General features: G+C 38.9%; 1 protein-coding gene across 3 annotated transcripts in view; it reads left to right on the forward strand.

Moving 5' to 3' along the window:
• Positions 1–15,540, forward strand: part of RFX4 (regulatory factor X4) — an 87,677-nt gene that overhangs the window by 40,392 nt on the left and 31,745 nt on the right. For all 3 annotated transcript variants that reach the window (XM_042051053.1, XM_042051054.1, XM_042051055.1), the window contains 6 exons: positions 3,458–3,519; positions 8,250–8,463; positions 9,310–9,387; positions 11,205–11,368; positions 13,347–13,447; positions 15,246–15,304. In XM_042051053.1, the coding sequence (XP_041906987.1) occupies positions 3,458–3,519; positions 8,250–8,463; positions 9,310–9,387; positions 11,205–11,368; positions 13,347–13,447; positions 15,246–15,304 (678 nt within the window). The remainder of the gene's footprint in view (positions 1–3,457; positions 3,520–8,249; positions 8,464–9,309; positions 9,388–11,204; positions 11,369–13,346; positions 13,448–15,245; positions 15,305–15,540) is intronic.

Below are 15,540 nucleotides of genomic sequence, written 5' to 3' on the forward strand. Positions count from 1 at the left end.
CTCCGAAAACCATTTGTCAGGACTATCTGCAGAAATGTTATACAAATGCTGACCTGGATATACTAGTCCCCTAAAAAAATGTAAACTAAATATATGTTGTTTTATAATGTAATGACTTCTGTCTTCATCTTAGGTATGCACTAGGCACTCACCAGGAGAACTGTGGAGTAGCAAAAAGATAAAGCAGTTCTTAATAATATTGGTTTTAATCAAGAAAGGCATAGAAGATCTTCTGTAGGCAGAAGGCAAGATCATGTCTTAAGAACAGTTCAGAGAAAAGAGAAGGAGAACAGATTGAAGTTCAGTAACTGAGAAAGAAATTGCAGAAACATTTTTTTTCTGAGGCTAACATAACAGGGACAGAAGCTATTTCTGTGTGAAATTCCTGGTCTACATCTGTCTCAAAATCAAAAAGCCAGCTAGCCTAAAATAATGCCTAACAGTCAAAACTGCCATGTAACTTAGGTGAAATTTTACTTGGAAAGCATAAAACCTGTACCTTTTTACTCAGCAGATCTTCCAGAGCAGCTGGAATTATGGTCACTTTGGATGAGTGTGAGATGAAATTTTAGCTCCACTGAAGGACAGTGGTAAAGATCCATTCACTCCAGAATTCCCTTGGATACCACCCTTGAGATCTTTTTGCCACTGTTTCTTTGAAAATCCAGAACTGCTGTGAGAACAGGGCCTGGGCCCCATTCAGAAAGCAGCTCAGAGTGCATGGTCTGGTCTTGATTCATCTGCTTGTGCAACTTCACTGCAATGATGAGAGGAAAATGATCCAACTTGGTTTTCAGATCCAAACCTGGATTTTCATGTCTGACAATTAGAACCACTTCCTTCCCCACACAATTGTAAAATTAACACATTTTGTCTATAGGTCTTTAAAAGTTAATAAACCAACAATGACATATTTGTGCAGTAATTTTTCAGGCTGACAATGAGATAAATTTAAAAGAAAAACAAACATATTAGGGTCTCTGCCTTTTCTCTCTCCACTGATTTCAGCACACAGTGAACTTCACTTTATCCTGCCTGATCTGACTTCCTCTCCCCTTTCAGGGAAATCTTCCTGCCTTTACCAGTATCATTGCACAGAGATTTGCATAAACATAGCTGAATATAAACATTTATATGAACAGAGACTTCTTTCAGTACATGATTTGTTTTGTTTCAAACACAGACATTAATAACCACGCATATGTGTACAAGCACCTAGGTGTAAGTATACCATGTTATATTTTACATATACAGCATTAGATAAAAATGTCCTGACTTCTTTTTCAAAGGTTTGCTTGATTGTTCTCTTTTTTTTTGTTTTGTAAATTACTGGGAAATAGTGTTTTAAGTGATGCATAATTTTAAGATGTATTCCGAAAGGTGTATCTTGTTTAAAATGTGCTGGATTTGAAAAAGAAACAAGGAAAAGAAAAAAGGATCATCTGATCAACTGCTTCATTATTATTCTCTTTTCCTGATCACCTCTGCCCTGGTATGTAGAAATTGGCTGATTTATTTAAATCCCAGGAACTCCCACAGCATATGGTTCATAAAGTAGCATTTACAGTGTGCATTGTAACACTTCACTGCCACTGGAAAGACTTGAAAGTAATATGGTTTGATGCTGTTCCAAAAGGAAAAATAGAGTAAAACTATCACTAATATTAAGTCAATTGCTGTAAAAGCAGCTTTTGGAGAGGGATGATATTTTCTGAATGAAAACTGATGCAAGAAAACCCCCAAAAAACCAACCAAAAAAACCAACACAGCCAACCCTAAAAAAATCCCCTAGCCCAAAAACACCATCCTCAGAAAGTAGTTCTTCAACACTGCCTTTTTTCCCACAGCCTTGTGGAGCCCCCAGCCCTGTCTGCAGAAAATGAAAGAGAGAGGGGTGGGATTAATGTGTAATTAAAGGGAATTTGGAAGGCTGAGATGTTGCGGAATGTTAGATCAGTAGCTGGAACAGCATGTGGTGTTCTTTAGGCAGGCTTCATTGAATCCATACAAAAAAAGAAAGAAGGGCTTCTTGCCTGTCTGCTCATTTATCAAACAGCTAGGCTGAACTTTCACAGCTCCACAAAAGTGTTTTACTGTTTGCTGAAGTTTTGCTCCAGAAATTAAAGCTGAACAACCTAGCGACTCTGAGTCTTTGCTGCATTTTTGACATCAGCCACCTTGTGCAAAGCTCTTGGAAACTAACACAGGTCAATTTTTATATGATACTAAGGGAAGATGGTTGTACCTTCGCTAAACTCCCCCCAAAAAGTACTGAAGAAATGGTCAAATATGTGACATTGTAATGTCTTTATTTATATAGCACCCTTTGATCTAAATACGTGTTCCAAAGCTTTCAGTCATCAATCAGGATTAAATATTTGTCATGGTGGCAAAATGGCTAATGGAGGGAAAAAAAAAAATCTATATTATTTAATCAATTTAAATTGACTTTTTTCCTAGTTGAACAGTTTTATTCCATCTTGAAGGCTTGTTTTCCTTTAATATTAGTTGCTGCTACCCCCCAAAGAGGAAGCATTTAGCAATTTATGTAACAAAACCACAATTAAAATGGATTACAAATTTTAAAAGGAAGAAACTCCTTCGCAAGTAAATCTTCAAGGCTTACTGCAGTTTTTGTTGCATGACTGTTCTCTCAGAAAAATTTTCCTCCTACTGCAGACCCCACTGAGAATCTGGTTCAATCCTGTGAGGTGCTGAGCATCTCCTTTCCAGCAACAACAGCAAAGCTTTTTCATCAGGATTAGCCTGGTTGATAGAGGCTCTGACTACTGAAGGCACAATCTACATTCACTGATCCATTTCCTTAAATGCAACTGTCACTGAATAAGTTTTGGGTTACAGTAGCAATGTTCTTTCAATGTCTGCTGACACACTAGAGTTCGGATTCTTGATGATATCCTGCTGTTTCTGAGATCCATTTGTTTTCCATAGAGGATAAATTGATTATGAGGTATCTTTACAAATGCCATGATGAGTTTTCCTTGGTAGAAATGATGCCCCTGTCAAATACCAAAATCTTTTCAGAGAATCATCTTTCAGAAAAAGAAGTGTTTAGTGGCAGGTTTGTGAAGGTCTGTAGAGAACTTTGTTGATCCTTCAAAGAGACATAAATAAATAGTACGCCAATTCTAATTACAGTCCTCAGTTTAGAGGCAGAACTGATCTTAGATTTTTAAGGAAGTATGTTCTACTCCAGTAACTTATGCAAGTATTTAAATTAATGGTAGTTAGTGGAATTATAGTGAAGTTTAAAGTCTCTTTCCCGTCTTTCAGTAATGGAAAAAATCAAGAGTTTATTTCTGATTTTTCCTACCACATATTTTATTGACTTCACAGTGCAGTTTTTCTGATTTTCTGTCTTGAAAGTTCATATTAAATTAAGTATTAGTAAATGTGCTTTTCCATCTATCTTAATAAAAGTTTTATTTATTTGCAGATAATAAGACAACAGTTTCCACAACTAACAACAAGAAGACTGGGAACCAGAGGCCAATCAAAGTAAGCAGTGTATGGTAATATTATCATCTCTCACAGGGCCCCATCTGGCTCTGGCTTTACTGAATGGAATCATATGAAAATAGGGAATAATTTGTCCAGTTGGGGCCTTAAAACCAACTTTGATGGAGGTTCTATTGTAGTCTTTACATTATCTTATAGATTCAGCAGTGATCCTGCAAAGGGGGTCTAATGGAGGCCAACAGCATACTGATTTGATCAGCAATATTTTCTGTATTGTTTTTCATCTCAGCTCACTTTACACAACATAAAGGACATTTGCACTCAGGAGTAATGGAACTACTGTTGGAGGCTGTGAAATAACAACTGGTTAGCATCATGTTTCAGGCTAGAGAACAAGGGTCAGAATGCTCTTTGGAATTTGGGTAGGAACATACATTGGCCTAAACTGAAATTGTCCACAAACCTGTGTTTAACCACCATTTTTCCTGTGTAATGAAATCCAGCATATCTTTAGGGACTAAAATATTAGCTTATTGCCTTACCCAAAGCTGGTATTTTCTGAGAACAGTTCATCCTAATTCCAGAATGAGAAACTGATTCAGAATTAAGAATGCACTTCCGGGGGTATTTGACGTTTTCCAATTGTTGATAAGATGTGATTTTACCAATTTATGAAGAGGATACAGTGATGTTATTATACTTTTTTTCTGCTTGTGGACTCAAAGAAATTTTTCCAGTGTAGCTTTGAATCTTTTTCTGGCAAGCATTAGGCCCTTCACGTAATAAAATCTGCTTTTCTTGCTTAGCTTTCACAGAATCCTACAGAGTAGCAGAAGTGTAGTATCTATAGCTCACAAGTGAAAATACTATGGAAAGGGAAATGAAAATGTGAGATGGTGTGTTTGCAAAATTTTGTTGGTAAAGCTTCTCTTTCAAAGTAAAGCCTGAAAAACACGATATTGCTAAATGCTAAGAATGAAATATGCTATTAGGATTGAGCTTACATACTAAAGCTAGAACGACCTGCTCTTTAAAGAAAAAAAGAAACTAAGACGCTAAAAGAAATGCAATTAAAGATAGATTTACTGTGCTCTTCTAATAAGTGGTCCATGCCAAGCAGTATTTCTTTGATGGGACAATATGTTCTTTCCCCAGCTTGATGTTTTCTTAGTTTTTGTAACTAAGCTTTCTTTTTCTAGAACAGACATATTTAAGCAGCTAACTGAAGATTTGAAATCCATTCCCAAATGCAAATTCAGAGTTGCCGTAACTCTTCAAGCCACCAGACAAACTCTCAGGTGGAAATTCTGAGCTAGCCCAACAGCATACTAGGAAAGCATGACAGGTCTATAATCAGAGTGTCAGGATTTAGTACTGAATGTAAGTTTTGTGGAGGTTCATAAAGATTCCTCATAAAGAGTGAAAGTGTGCACAAGTTGCTTTGTGGACACATTCATATGAGTACCCCCTATCAGCAATCAAATCATCCTGACATCAGCTACAGTTTTGTTCCTTGTCCTTCCATTTAATTAAAGCAGTGAGCACTCCTTTATTTCCAAACCAGAGCTCCTCCCACAGCACCAGGAGTCTCTCAGAGGGCAAGACGCTCTTGATCTGCTGATTAGAGGTGTCTTGCACCTCTAAAAGCTGTCTCTTTACTCTCACTGAGGCTACAAGTCAGTGAGGCTTAATATTTCTTCACAATTTCTCCCTAACTTGCCTGCCTGTCAGAGCAGCTTTCAGGTCACATACTCCTTTCATGCCACTTGTGCAATGGTTCTGCTCCCCATCTAGCAAATAAGGGGCTTCTGTCACATACACACAGAAGCTACATGCATGCTGTACTTTAGGATAAATGCTCTCCTTGGCAGACCCAGCACAGCTGTAACTGAGCTCTGGTTTTGTTTTCAGAAACATCTGACTGCATTCCAGTTAAGTGTTACGTAAAGAAATTACTTTAGGCATTAACACTTTGGTCCCTTTATCACCAACTGTGCTGACCGATTGCTGCCAGTATTATTCTCGTTCCACTTCCCTGCTACTGCCAAAGGAAATTCAGCCACAGAAGTGGTTAAGATTATCTGACTTCACACTGTTCTGCCTTCAGTCTTTTTATAGCACGGCTGCCTTGTAGCATTACAAAGTTCAGAGCTACAATGATGCTATACTCTTGCTCATCAGTTGTGAGCTTTCTGGTTTGCAGCTGGTTTATTGATGTAAGCATGCAGCTGTTCTCTATGGCACTGAGCTTAAAAACAGTTCCACCACAGGTGAGCCGTGAGAAGGCAGCTGAACATAAAAAGCAATTTATTTCTGTACTGTAGTCTGAAACTCTTCAATTTGGTATACAAAGTGTGAGTTAAGCCAGTGGAAGCTACATGGTGTGAAGGGAATTTTGCTTCTTTCTTTCAAGGAGTGCTGTATATAACAGATCCATGAGGGTAAAAAGTATTCCACTTTAACACAAAAATGATTTTGTTGTCTGCATGTTGTTATTCTACATATCAAAATTTCAAACCCTGTTTATTGAATTAAGTTGATTTTTTTTTTTCTGATAGAAATACAAAAAAGTAATTGGAAAAGAGTCTGTATAAACTACTCTAGTGAGTTTTTGCCCTTTGCGATGGTAAAACTACTGAAAGAAGAAGTTATCTAGAAAAACTTTGGAGTTAATTTGGCTACTGCTGCCTATATGATTTTGAAGCTACATGGAAAACTCTTATGCAGTTTACTACCAAGTGCAATATACCAGGAATTAAACATTGCACAGTGAAATTCTACTACATTTTCCAGGCTTGCGTTTTTTTCCCTTCACCGATTTAAGACAAAACTTGATATGAGACTGACCCCTGTTTATATTATAGAAGCCTTTCAGTCCTGCTTGCTCTGACTTTTTCTGTCTTCCTGTCCTTCCCTGAGCAATTTGTGTTGCTGGCTCCCCACAGCATTTCCTTTTGGGTTCCCCTGCCCCAGATGCAACACATAGGCCACGTGTGAGTTTTATGGCTCTTATGTGCAGCGCTTGCCTGGCAGCTGTGAGGGACCAAACTGGGCACTTTAACTGAGAGCTGGAAGTGTTGCCATTCAAGCTAAAAAGCCAAAGTTCTACAGCTGGTGCTGTAACCCCAGCACAAACTTGCCATTAGTTACCTGTAACAGGTTAGTCTGAAGCCTGGTTTCTTGTATAGAATGCATGTTTTGACCTAAGCTCTGATGGGAAAATTTGGAACCAATACTGTTGCTTTCTCAGGTATTGAAGCTAGGAAATTCCATTAATCACTGACGTTACACCACGTCAGTGTAATGTTTTAAGATATTTCACTTGGATTATCCAATGTTGAGTTCAAGACAGCTTTTATTTTTAATGAAAACAGGGAATGTCCTCAGTGGGTATGGCCAGGGAACCATGTACTAGAAATTGGCTACAACACCCCAGACCTCCTCTCAGCCCATCTCTGCTGATAGAAAAGTTTGGGCTTCCAGCTCTTTGCCACCATTTTCTACTGGGAATTATGACATGCACTGATCTGTGGGTGAATGACTGTGAATGGAAAAAGGAAAAGTCACTGGTTAGCTAAACTACCATCACTTAGATGCTACTCTTTAACTAATTGCATTGATGACCTTTGTAGAACAGCCGAAAGCAAATTTGTGTCTATTCAAGTGAACAGATCTGATGGCAGCACTCTGAAGTAGTAGCTGACTGAAGAGTGAAAGAAGCATCCAGAGACGGAACTTCTTGCGCCACCATAGTGGGATCCAGAAGAGAGTCTCATGATGATCTGATAGGCTTTTGATAGGCTATAAGGAGAGAAGTGGAGGATCATTGAAAAGTCTGTGTAGGATTTGGCTGAAGCAGAAGTATACCAGCAATACAATCTTGTGATGCCTTTTGTAATCATTACAAATTTAGCTGATGGGTTGGGTGCCTACAGCTGAGAAACCAAAATAAAAGTTAGGAAATTACAGAAGGACTAAGATAACCTTTGCTCCTTTGATGCAAGAGTTTTGCTTGATAGTCAGCGCTTCCATTGGCACCTGTAATAAAGCTGAGTGGTAGCACAAAGTTGTGCCATGAGGCCACCAATCTGTTTCTGCAGCACAGCCACACTGTAATTCCCAGTGTGGCCTCCACAGACAGAGTTAGTGCTGTGTGGTATCCCTCGCTGATCAAAGCCCAGTGCTGATGCTAGGGTATGAAGCAAATAATTGGAATTGTACATTTCCTGCCATTCATTGCTTTCCAGCACAAGCCCTTTCCCCACCTCTTTTGGTTGAAGTGTTTTCAATTTTTGAAACTGTTCTGATCAGCTCAATTGCAATAAAGACTCGTGCTTTTCAGAGACCAAACCAGCCCTCACCAGCCTGAGAATCAGGGAGCTGAAATAACAACAGAAGGGCCAGTCCAGAGGGTCTGTACCTCTGCTTATTGCTGAACTAAAGGAGCAGCTGCACAACAGAGCTCTGCCAACAAGTAGCTTTAGGACGCTTTTTATTTCTGTACTAAGAAGTTAAAAAAGGGAAGTACATTATTTTCCTGCCCTACATCAGAGTCACCTTTCTTCTACCACAAGGAATGAAAACTGTAAGCTCAATATATTACCACAGTATTCTGCTGCTGAATCAATGCTTGTAAATAATATATAAACTATTGCTCAGTCTATTTTGCTGTAGAAATCACTTGCATTATCGGTTGCCCTTTTCCTCCATATATTTTTCTTTAATTTTCAAACAATCTGCTTTATAAAATACACATCTCTATGTATCAGGTACCATTATTATGGAATTGCAGTGAAAGAAAACTCCCAGTATTATGATGTGATGTATTCTAAAAAAGGAGCAGCCTGGGTCAACGAAACAGGAAAAAAAGAAGTAACCAAACAGACAGTGGCGTATTCACCAAGATCCAAACTGGGAACATTGCTGCCAGAGTTTCCAAATGTCAAAGATCTAAATCTGCCAGCCAGTCTGCCAGAGGAGAAGGTAACACTTTGGAAATCTTTTCTCAGCTTGTCTTGGGTTTTTTTTTCCCTGCTCTGGATGAAAGCTTTGTCTAATATATAAAGACTTTAACCTAGAGTAAGTTTAATTATGCTTTGACTTGATTTATGGGGGACTGAATTACTTCATCTAATAGGAAGAAATATCTTCCCTTAAAATAGGCAGCTGACACTATCAGCTGTAGAGTATTTCTGACGCCCATGAGCATTTTTTAAAAGTTGCATTACATACAGGAGGGCAACTTTTAAAATTATGTGATGTTGGAGTGCAACTTCTAAAATATGTTACAGCCCTCTAATCTGTGAACACACTTGAAGGCAAACTGAAAAACAGTTCTAATGCTTTCTTGAGCAGAGAGGGACTTAGTGCATTTCTTATCCTTCTAGAGTAGAAATTCAGAGAATCCCAGCTGCACATATGACAAAAATGCTCTGGCTTCTCTTGGCTGAGCTTGCTGGGTTTCTGGTTCTATGCACATGTGTAGTATCAATGTGAAATGGACAAAAGAATGGGTTTTTTTAGTTCTTTATGTCCTAATTAGGGCCACATTCTCGTCTTTGATCTCACTGAGGCTTTTTGCTCCTCTTACATTTGAAGAATCCCCATTGACAGAAAAATCCATGAATTCAAAGGGAGAATTTACTTTTGAGAAGAAAACTCATCTTACAGCTAATCTAACTAGACTTTAACTGATTTCATTATTTTTGCAGTTGTGCATAGATAAGGTAAGAAAAAACTTGCTTTTTCTGTGCTCTGTGTTCTGATATTTTAAAAGTGGATTTCTTAAAGCAGAATGATTTTTTGTGTGTCTCCTTCATTTTTTTTCAGGTTTCTACCTTTATTATGATGTATAGGACTCACTGTCAGAGGATCCTAGACACTGTAATAAGAGCAAACTTTGATGAGGTATGGTTAGAAACTGCAGTTGCCGTTTAATGATACAGAAGGTACCAGAGGGTTTGAGACCCTATTTTGTATGTTATATTACAGACTTAGAGCTTGTGGTGCTCGATGCTTTTCAGGAGCAAGGAACAATAGCTGTACTTGAGTGTATAATATGTGACTGATAGCCCTAAATGTCACTTACAACGCTGTGTGAGTTGGAGGAACAAAAGCAATGAGAATGTTTTTGCCCTCTGTTCTCTAGCAGGATTAAGGTAGCAATATCCCCTTACAAGATGTTGGACAATCCAGTTCTTACAACTCAAGGAGTGTGTCCACCACAACTTTTTGTTGGAACTGAGCTGCCCGAAGGAATTCCTCTGAGTGCTCAGCAGAGCCAGGGCAGGTGTCACAGCCACAACAGTGGGCTCTGCTGGTCTGTTAACAATGATGCAGAGTGGTGGGGGGATTACAGCCTCCCAGATATCCCAGAGAGCCACAGCTGAAGTCTTCAGTTGCTCAGTTGTGCTGCAGTGCAGCTGGGAACACACACACACTGCTCAGCAGTTAATGCCATCTCTTAGAGAGGGATAAGGCTTGTACCTGTTCATATCTGACTGAATCTGAGGGGTTTCTGGGAGTGCACGCAGACAGCTCTATAATTAGAGCTGAAAACTAAAATGTTACTGGAATGCAAGCAGGTTTATATAACATGGGAAGATGGCTTCTTATGCAGGATAACATATCTGGCTATAGAGATACTGAGGACTTGATTCAAATATTTCATTCAGGTCCTGGAAAAAAAAAATAACAAGGGAAATGGGTCTTTTGACTCTGTCTTCTGAACAAGGGGAAGAAATTCCCTGGTTTTCTTCTTACTGTTTAATTCTCACACTCTTCTGGTTAAAGCTCATTTTGCACCCTTGTACACAGTCTAGAAGTTTCCATCTGAGAAAATTATGTGACACATTCAGGAAATTTAGCTCGGTGAGTCTCAGAATAGTTTTTTAAGAGCAAGATGCTATATTTTATTAGGGTTATCAGGATCTATGGTAGGGAAGGGGCTGAGCAGTAACAATATAGAAATGGCAAATACTCTTTGCCACATGTGGTGTGGTTGCTTACTTCACTACAGATTGTGTGCAGAAAGTTATCATTTGTGAATGCTGGTGTTCTGACCCCTGTGGAACTGATCATATCAGTCTCAGAAGAACACCTTTATTTCCTAAACTAAAATTTTCAGAGGTATGTTTTGCTGTGTCTGAAACCTCTCCCCTATTTTTGGGTTCTTTGCCTTTCTCCACTTTTTCTCCACTTTCCTTCCTGGTGGAGGAAAGATAAAATCCAAAAGTGTGGTGTTTCTTTCCAAAGCGAAGACAGAAAATGGTACATTGACCCTTGTAAGCCATGTGGTATCCTCCTCTCCCTCCCTCCCTCCCTCCCTCCCTCCACCAAGCCCTAGATTGCATTCCTTTGTATACAGCGACAGAGTGCACAGTGAGAGAAAAAGGCTTGACATGTGGAAGCCAAAGAGTTACACTCACCAGCCACTGACAGAAGGTAAAAATACAGTGATTCCCATGGGTGTCTCTACTGCAGTAGCACAAAGACTCCCTGTCACCAGCTCAGAGGGTCTCCTCACCCTTTGGCTGATTATCCCATTGTGTGCTACGTTACAGTATGAGCCTGTCTAGTTAAGGAACATGCCTTGCCTGTGTTGCACCCCATTAACTCAGCTCTGGGGCTAAAAAAATGATCCTGTGTAAGCAGGATCATTTAAAGAGAATGATATTTGTGGTCTTTGATGATTTTAACATCCCTGCTTCTTCTCTTGATTGCAGGTTCAAAGTTTTCTTCTGCACTTTTGGCAAGGGATGCCTCCTCATATGCTGCCCGTACTGGGTTCTTCAACTGTAGTGAATATAGTGGGAGTTTGTGACTCAATTCTGTACAAGGCAATTTCTGGGGTTTTGATGCCAACGGTACTACAAGCCTTACCTGACAGGTAACTGACCCCTTATGGCTCAGCTGTCTTTGCTACACTTCTTTTCTTCAAGAATGACACCAGTTCTCAGAGAGCTGCTTGCTTCCACCTGTTTTCTGACTTAAAATCCAAATGTCACTTGAAAGGTGTTGCAGAGCTTACATGCTCCTGAAAAGATGTTCATATTTTCACAAGACTTGTATTATGAAAAACTTGGAGAGTTGGGGGTTTTTGTGTGATGAAGGATACCACTTTCTTCTTGGTTTCTTAATGTTCAGCTAAACTCAAACTAAATTCACTTTTCCAATCCATGTGGTAGATTTCAGCTGGTCTCTTCCTACCTGGCATTCATGTGAGTCCAAGAATTCTTGTTCATAGAGGTAAAGCAGGACAGAGATCAACAATCCACAGCAAAAAGTGTAATCACTGAGTGCAGTCAACATGTTTTCCCCTCTGGTTTTACTTACATGAGCATCAGGAAAAAATCCTTTTCTAAATAGTCTTGTACACCTTTAGCATTATTTGACTGATGTGTTCTTGCCATTGAGTAATTTGTTAAGAATATTTCTCTAGGAGTTTTTTAATGGTGCTGTGCATTTAGCCTTTAAGATTTTAAAGTGTCTCTAATCAAGGAAAACGCTTTCACGATGTTGTTCTGCTCTCTTATGTACATTTCATGACTGCTAAAGTGAAAGTATTTTACACAAGAAATCTGCTATAAGCATGAGCTATTCTTGATAAGACATGTACATTTTTACAGGCTTTTCTCCTCACCCCCCCCAAATCTATTTCATTGGAAGGATTAAACAGAACAGCAGTCCTTTTTTCAAGCTGCTTAGTTCTTTCATAGCAAATAAGGAGAGACTTGAGTGTGAATATAGACTTTTGTAATGCATATAAAGGGCCAGATTGTGGCTATTAAGCCATAGCCTGCACTGGAGGGGGTGAAGAAGGGTCTCATTGCAATGGAAGCTCCTGAAGGAAATCTTGCTGACTCAGGCAGAATCCTCTGAGATACTTCCTGGGAACACATTCTGGCTATCCAGAAAAGGCACTTTTTAGTGAGCCCAGAGGTTGTCATCCATCCTCTGCTCTCTCTTTAGGTGCTTTTGTGGAGCAGAGCAGGCCTATGGCCATGTTTGTTTTAACCACCTCTGTTCTTAGTGCATGTGCTAGGAGTACAAACAGAAAATCTTCTTGGTTGAAAGGGAGAAAGTTCCTTGTATCTTTTCTCTGTCATTTGTGCATTTCTAATATTGCTACAGGCAGTGCAGCTTTGTCTGTCAGAGCCAGCTGTTAGGATCCCCTGCACAACGCTCTGCAACTAATCCTGGGAACTGTAATTTTATACTGAGGATTCCAAGGAGAAAGGCAGAAGGATCTGCCTACCTAGTGTAACAGGAAATGATGGAACCATCAGGAAACAGTAGCAAGAGAGAAGAGCAAAGTCTCACCTGTCTGAGAAAGTTCCAGTCCTGTGCAGGGCTAAGCAGGCAGGTCCTGCTCCACCTCCACTTCCCCCACCTGTGTGGGCTCGGCCTGAAAATTCCTCCCCACCACCATCATCACCCACTCACTGGCTCTGGCCTGCAGCAGGAGTTGGTTATTGCTCCACTTGAATATCCCTTTGTACATGTGTATAAATGTGGGCACACCTGAGCTGAAACCTGAAGCTTGATTTATTGTCTTTAAACAGTTGTGAATTTATATTTGTAGAGAGTGGGAATGATTTCATTTGAAGTAGAAGTACTGTTTGTAAGGATCAAAGCAATGCTGTACAGAGATACGAGGTTTTGAACACGGGGATAAATTTTGCTTTTCTTGCAAAAGTTTTCAGAAGCTTCAGAAGTTTTTCTTCATGCCTACTAACCCAAATATGTTAGCAACTCTGCACGATAATGAGTTGTAAATAAATGACTCATGGTCTTCACACGTTCACAGCTTTAATGGCACAATGCACAGAGTAAACATGATGTGATGTTGGGATTCCTTTTTTCAGTTTGACGCAGGTGATCCGAAAGTTTGCAAAGCAACTGGATGAGTGGCTGAAAGTAGCTCTCCATGATTTGCCAGAAAACCTACGAAATATCAAATTTGAGTGTATGTATTGCCCAATCTCTCTTCTGTTGAAATAGGATGGACAATGTTTATTGATTACAAATTAATTGGAAGTGAGACTAGTGTTCTTTTAGGAATTAAAACCTGTCATCATTATAAATCTTGCATTCACTTGGAATCTCCACTTGTTAATGAGAACCAATCTCATTTAGTGAAATGAGGCACTGCTCAAAATGAGAATTTCTTTTTCTTTCTTGTGGATTCTGATAAGAAATTAATTTTGTTGATAGTAAGCAAACATTAAGGATGATATTAGGCAAAGAAAATTATTAAACAAACCTTTAGGCTAGCAGAATTTGAATACAGCTTGAGGCCCTTACTCAAAAAAGTGCCAGAGTTAGAAATGAAGGAGATCAAATTACCCTGTCACCACAGGAAAGGGCACTAGTCCTTTTCAGACATGCTTTGTAGATGCCTGCAGTGCACATCACCTATTGATAAAGCCTGCTTTATTTCACAGCTCTCAATTCTTTGCCTTTCATGAGCACTAAATTCCACACCACAAAGTTAAAGGGGAAAAAAAAAAAACTAATTTAGGAGAAGGATTAACTATTTTGATCAGCGTGGAAAATTAGGTGTATATGTTACTGAGAACAGTCAGGATGGAAGTTGGAACAACTAATTTCAGGGTGATTTGAATTGTTTACTAATTTATTTTTAAAATTAAACAAAGTCAGAAGTGAGAATATGCTTTACCACATCTTTTTCAGTTCAAAAATATCGACAATCTTGAACAGCAAAATCTTTTTCAATCTTACAGGCAGACAGAAAGAGATGGACAGTGCACTCTCTAGGCATTCTCAATCTATATTTTTTAACTGCCTTTATGTACAGTGTGGAGGGAAAACTCACTCTGTGACCACATTTAACATCTCTTTGGATAGATCTCCAAATCTGGTGCTTTTGATATGAGGAAAATACTGCGTGCACCCTGCCTTTTACATGAGCCTTTGTTGCTTCTGCAGCTGTTTCCTCCTCTCAGAATTTGTGAGAGTACACAGCCAGTGGAGGTACTGACAGGAGGAACTGCAAGCATGGGTCATTTTTGCAGTTCCCAAGTCACTGATTTCAGCCAAAAAATACACAATTCAACATTTTAAAAGCTCATTTTCCAAGAATAGGAAATATCTTAATGTAAGGTCCATATCACTTGCAAAGATCTAAACTGGGAACAGAGGAGTGGCAAGTACCTCCTGGGCCATTTCAGCCCATAATGTATTGGTATGTCATGCAATTGCTTTCAGAAACTTAGATCAAATTCTACCTGAAACTGGATCAGAGTTTAGCCCCTACTAGTCCAGTCAAAAGACTCCTCCAAAACTTGATTGCATGAAGATTTAGCAACCTTTTCTCATTTCCACACATAATGTAGCTATTGTTATTTTATTTGTGCTTATTCTTGCACCAACATTTTTCTTTCTATTAAATTGTTCTTTCTGTTCTTCAGTTCCTTTGTGTAGCAAGAGAAAATTTGCTATGCTGAACAAGCAAAGCTTTTCCATTGTCCTCTGTTTCTCTTGTCATCTCATTATTCACAGCATCTATAAATAATTGCTTGTAATATATCTCTGTAAAATTGATTGAGCATCTAGATTTAAGAGTTTAGGTCAAGGTTTAAATTAGGTTAAAACTGGGGTATTTGAGTGAATTTTATTTAGCCACAATCTTGTATGGCAAACTGGATCTATTTTGTTGTTTTTCTTGTTTTAATTTAGTAATTTCTGAAGTAATTATCTTTATTTAGCACAGTATGTAAATATATATCTCTTCTTTCCTGCAGTGTCCAGAAGATTCTCACAAATACTACGGCGACAGACATCCCTAAATCATCTCTGCCAAGTAAATATTTCAGTTACCCAAGTTTGATGAATGCCATTTTTACTGACATTTCAAATAATTTTATGAACTGACAGGTTGGATTTCACTCAGAGGAGGAGATCACATTAGCAGTTTGTCTCCAACATTTGTTGTGGCCACCTTTACACAATCAAAAAGTAATCATTGAAAAATGCTTTTCTAGACAACTGGGAACCCCTGATCATTAAATTCAGCAGGGTACTTTCATGAAACAAAAT

Source organism: Corvus kubaryi, unplaced genomic scaffold (genome assembly GCF_017639235.1).
Source record: "Corvus kubaryi isolate FWS band 111438036 unplaced genomic scaffold, C.kubaryi_AGA036_p1.0 74, whole genome shotgun sequence".
In the NCBI taxonomy this organism is placed as follows: domain Eukaryota; kingdom Metazoa; phylum Chordata; class Aves; order Passeriformes; family Corvidae; genus Corvus; species Corvus kubaryi.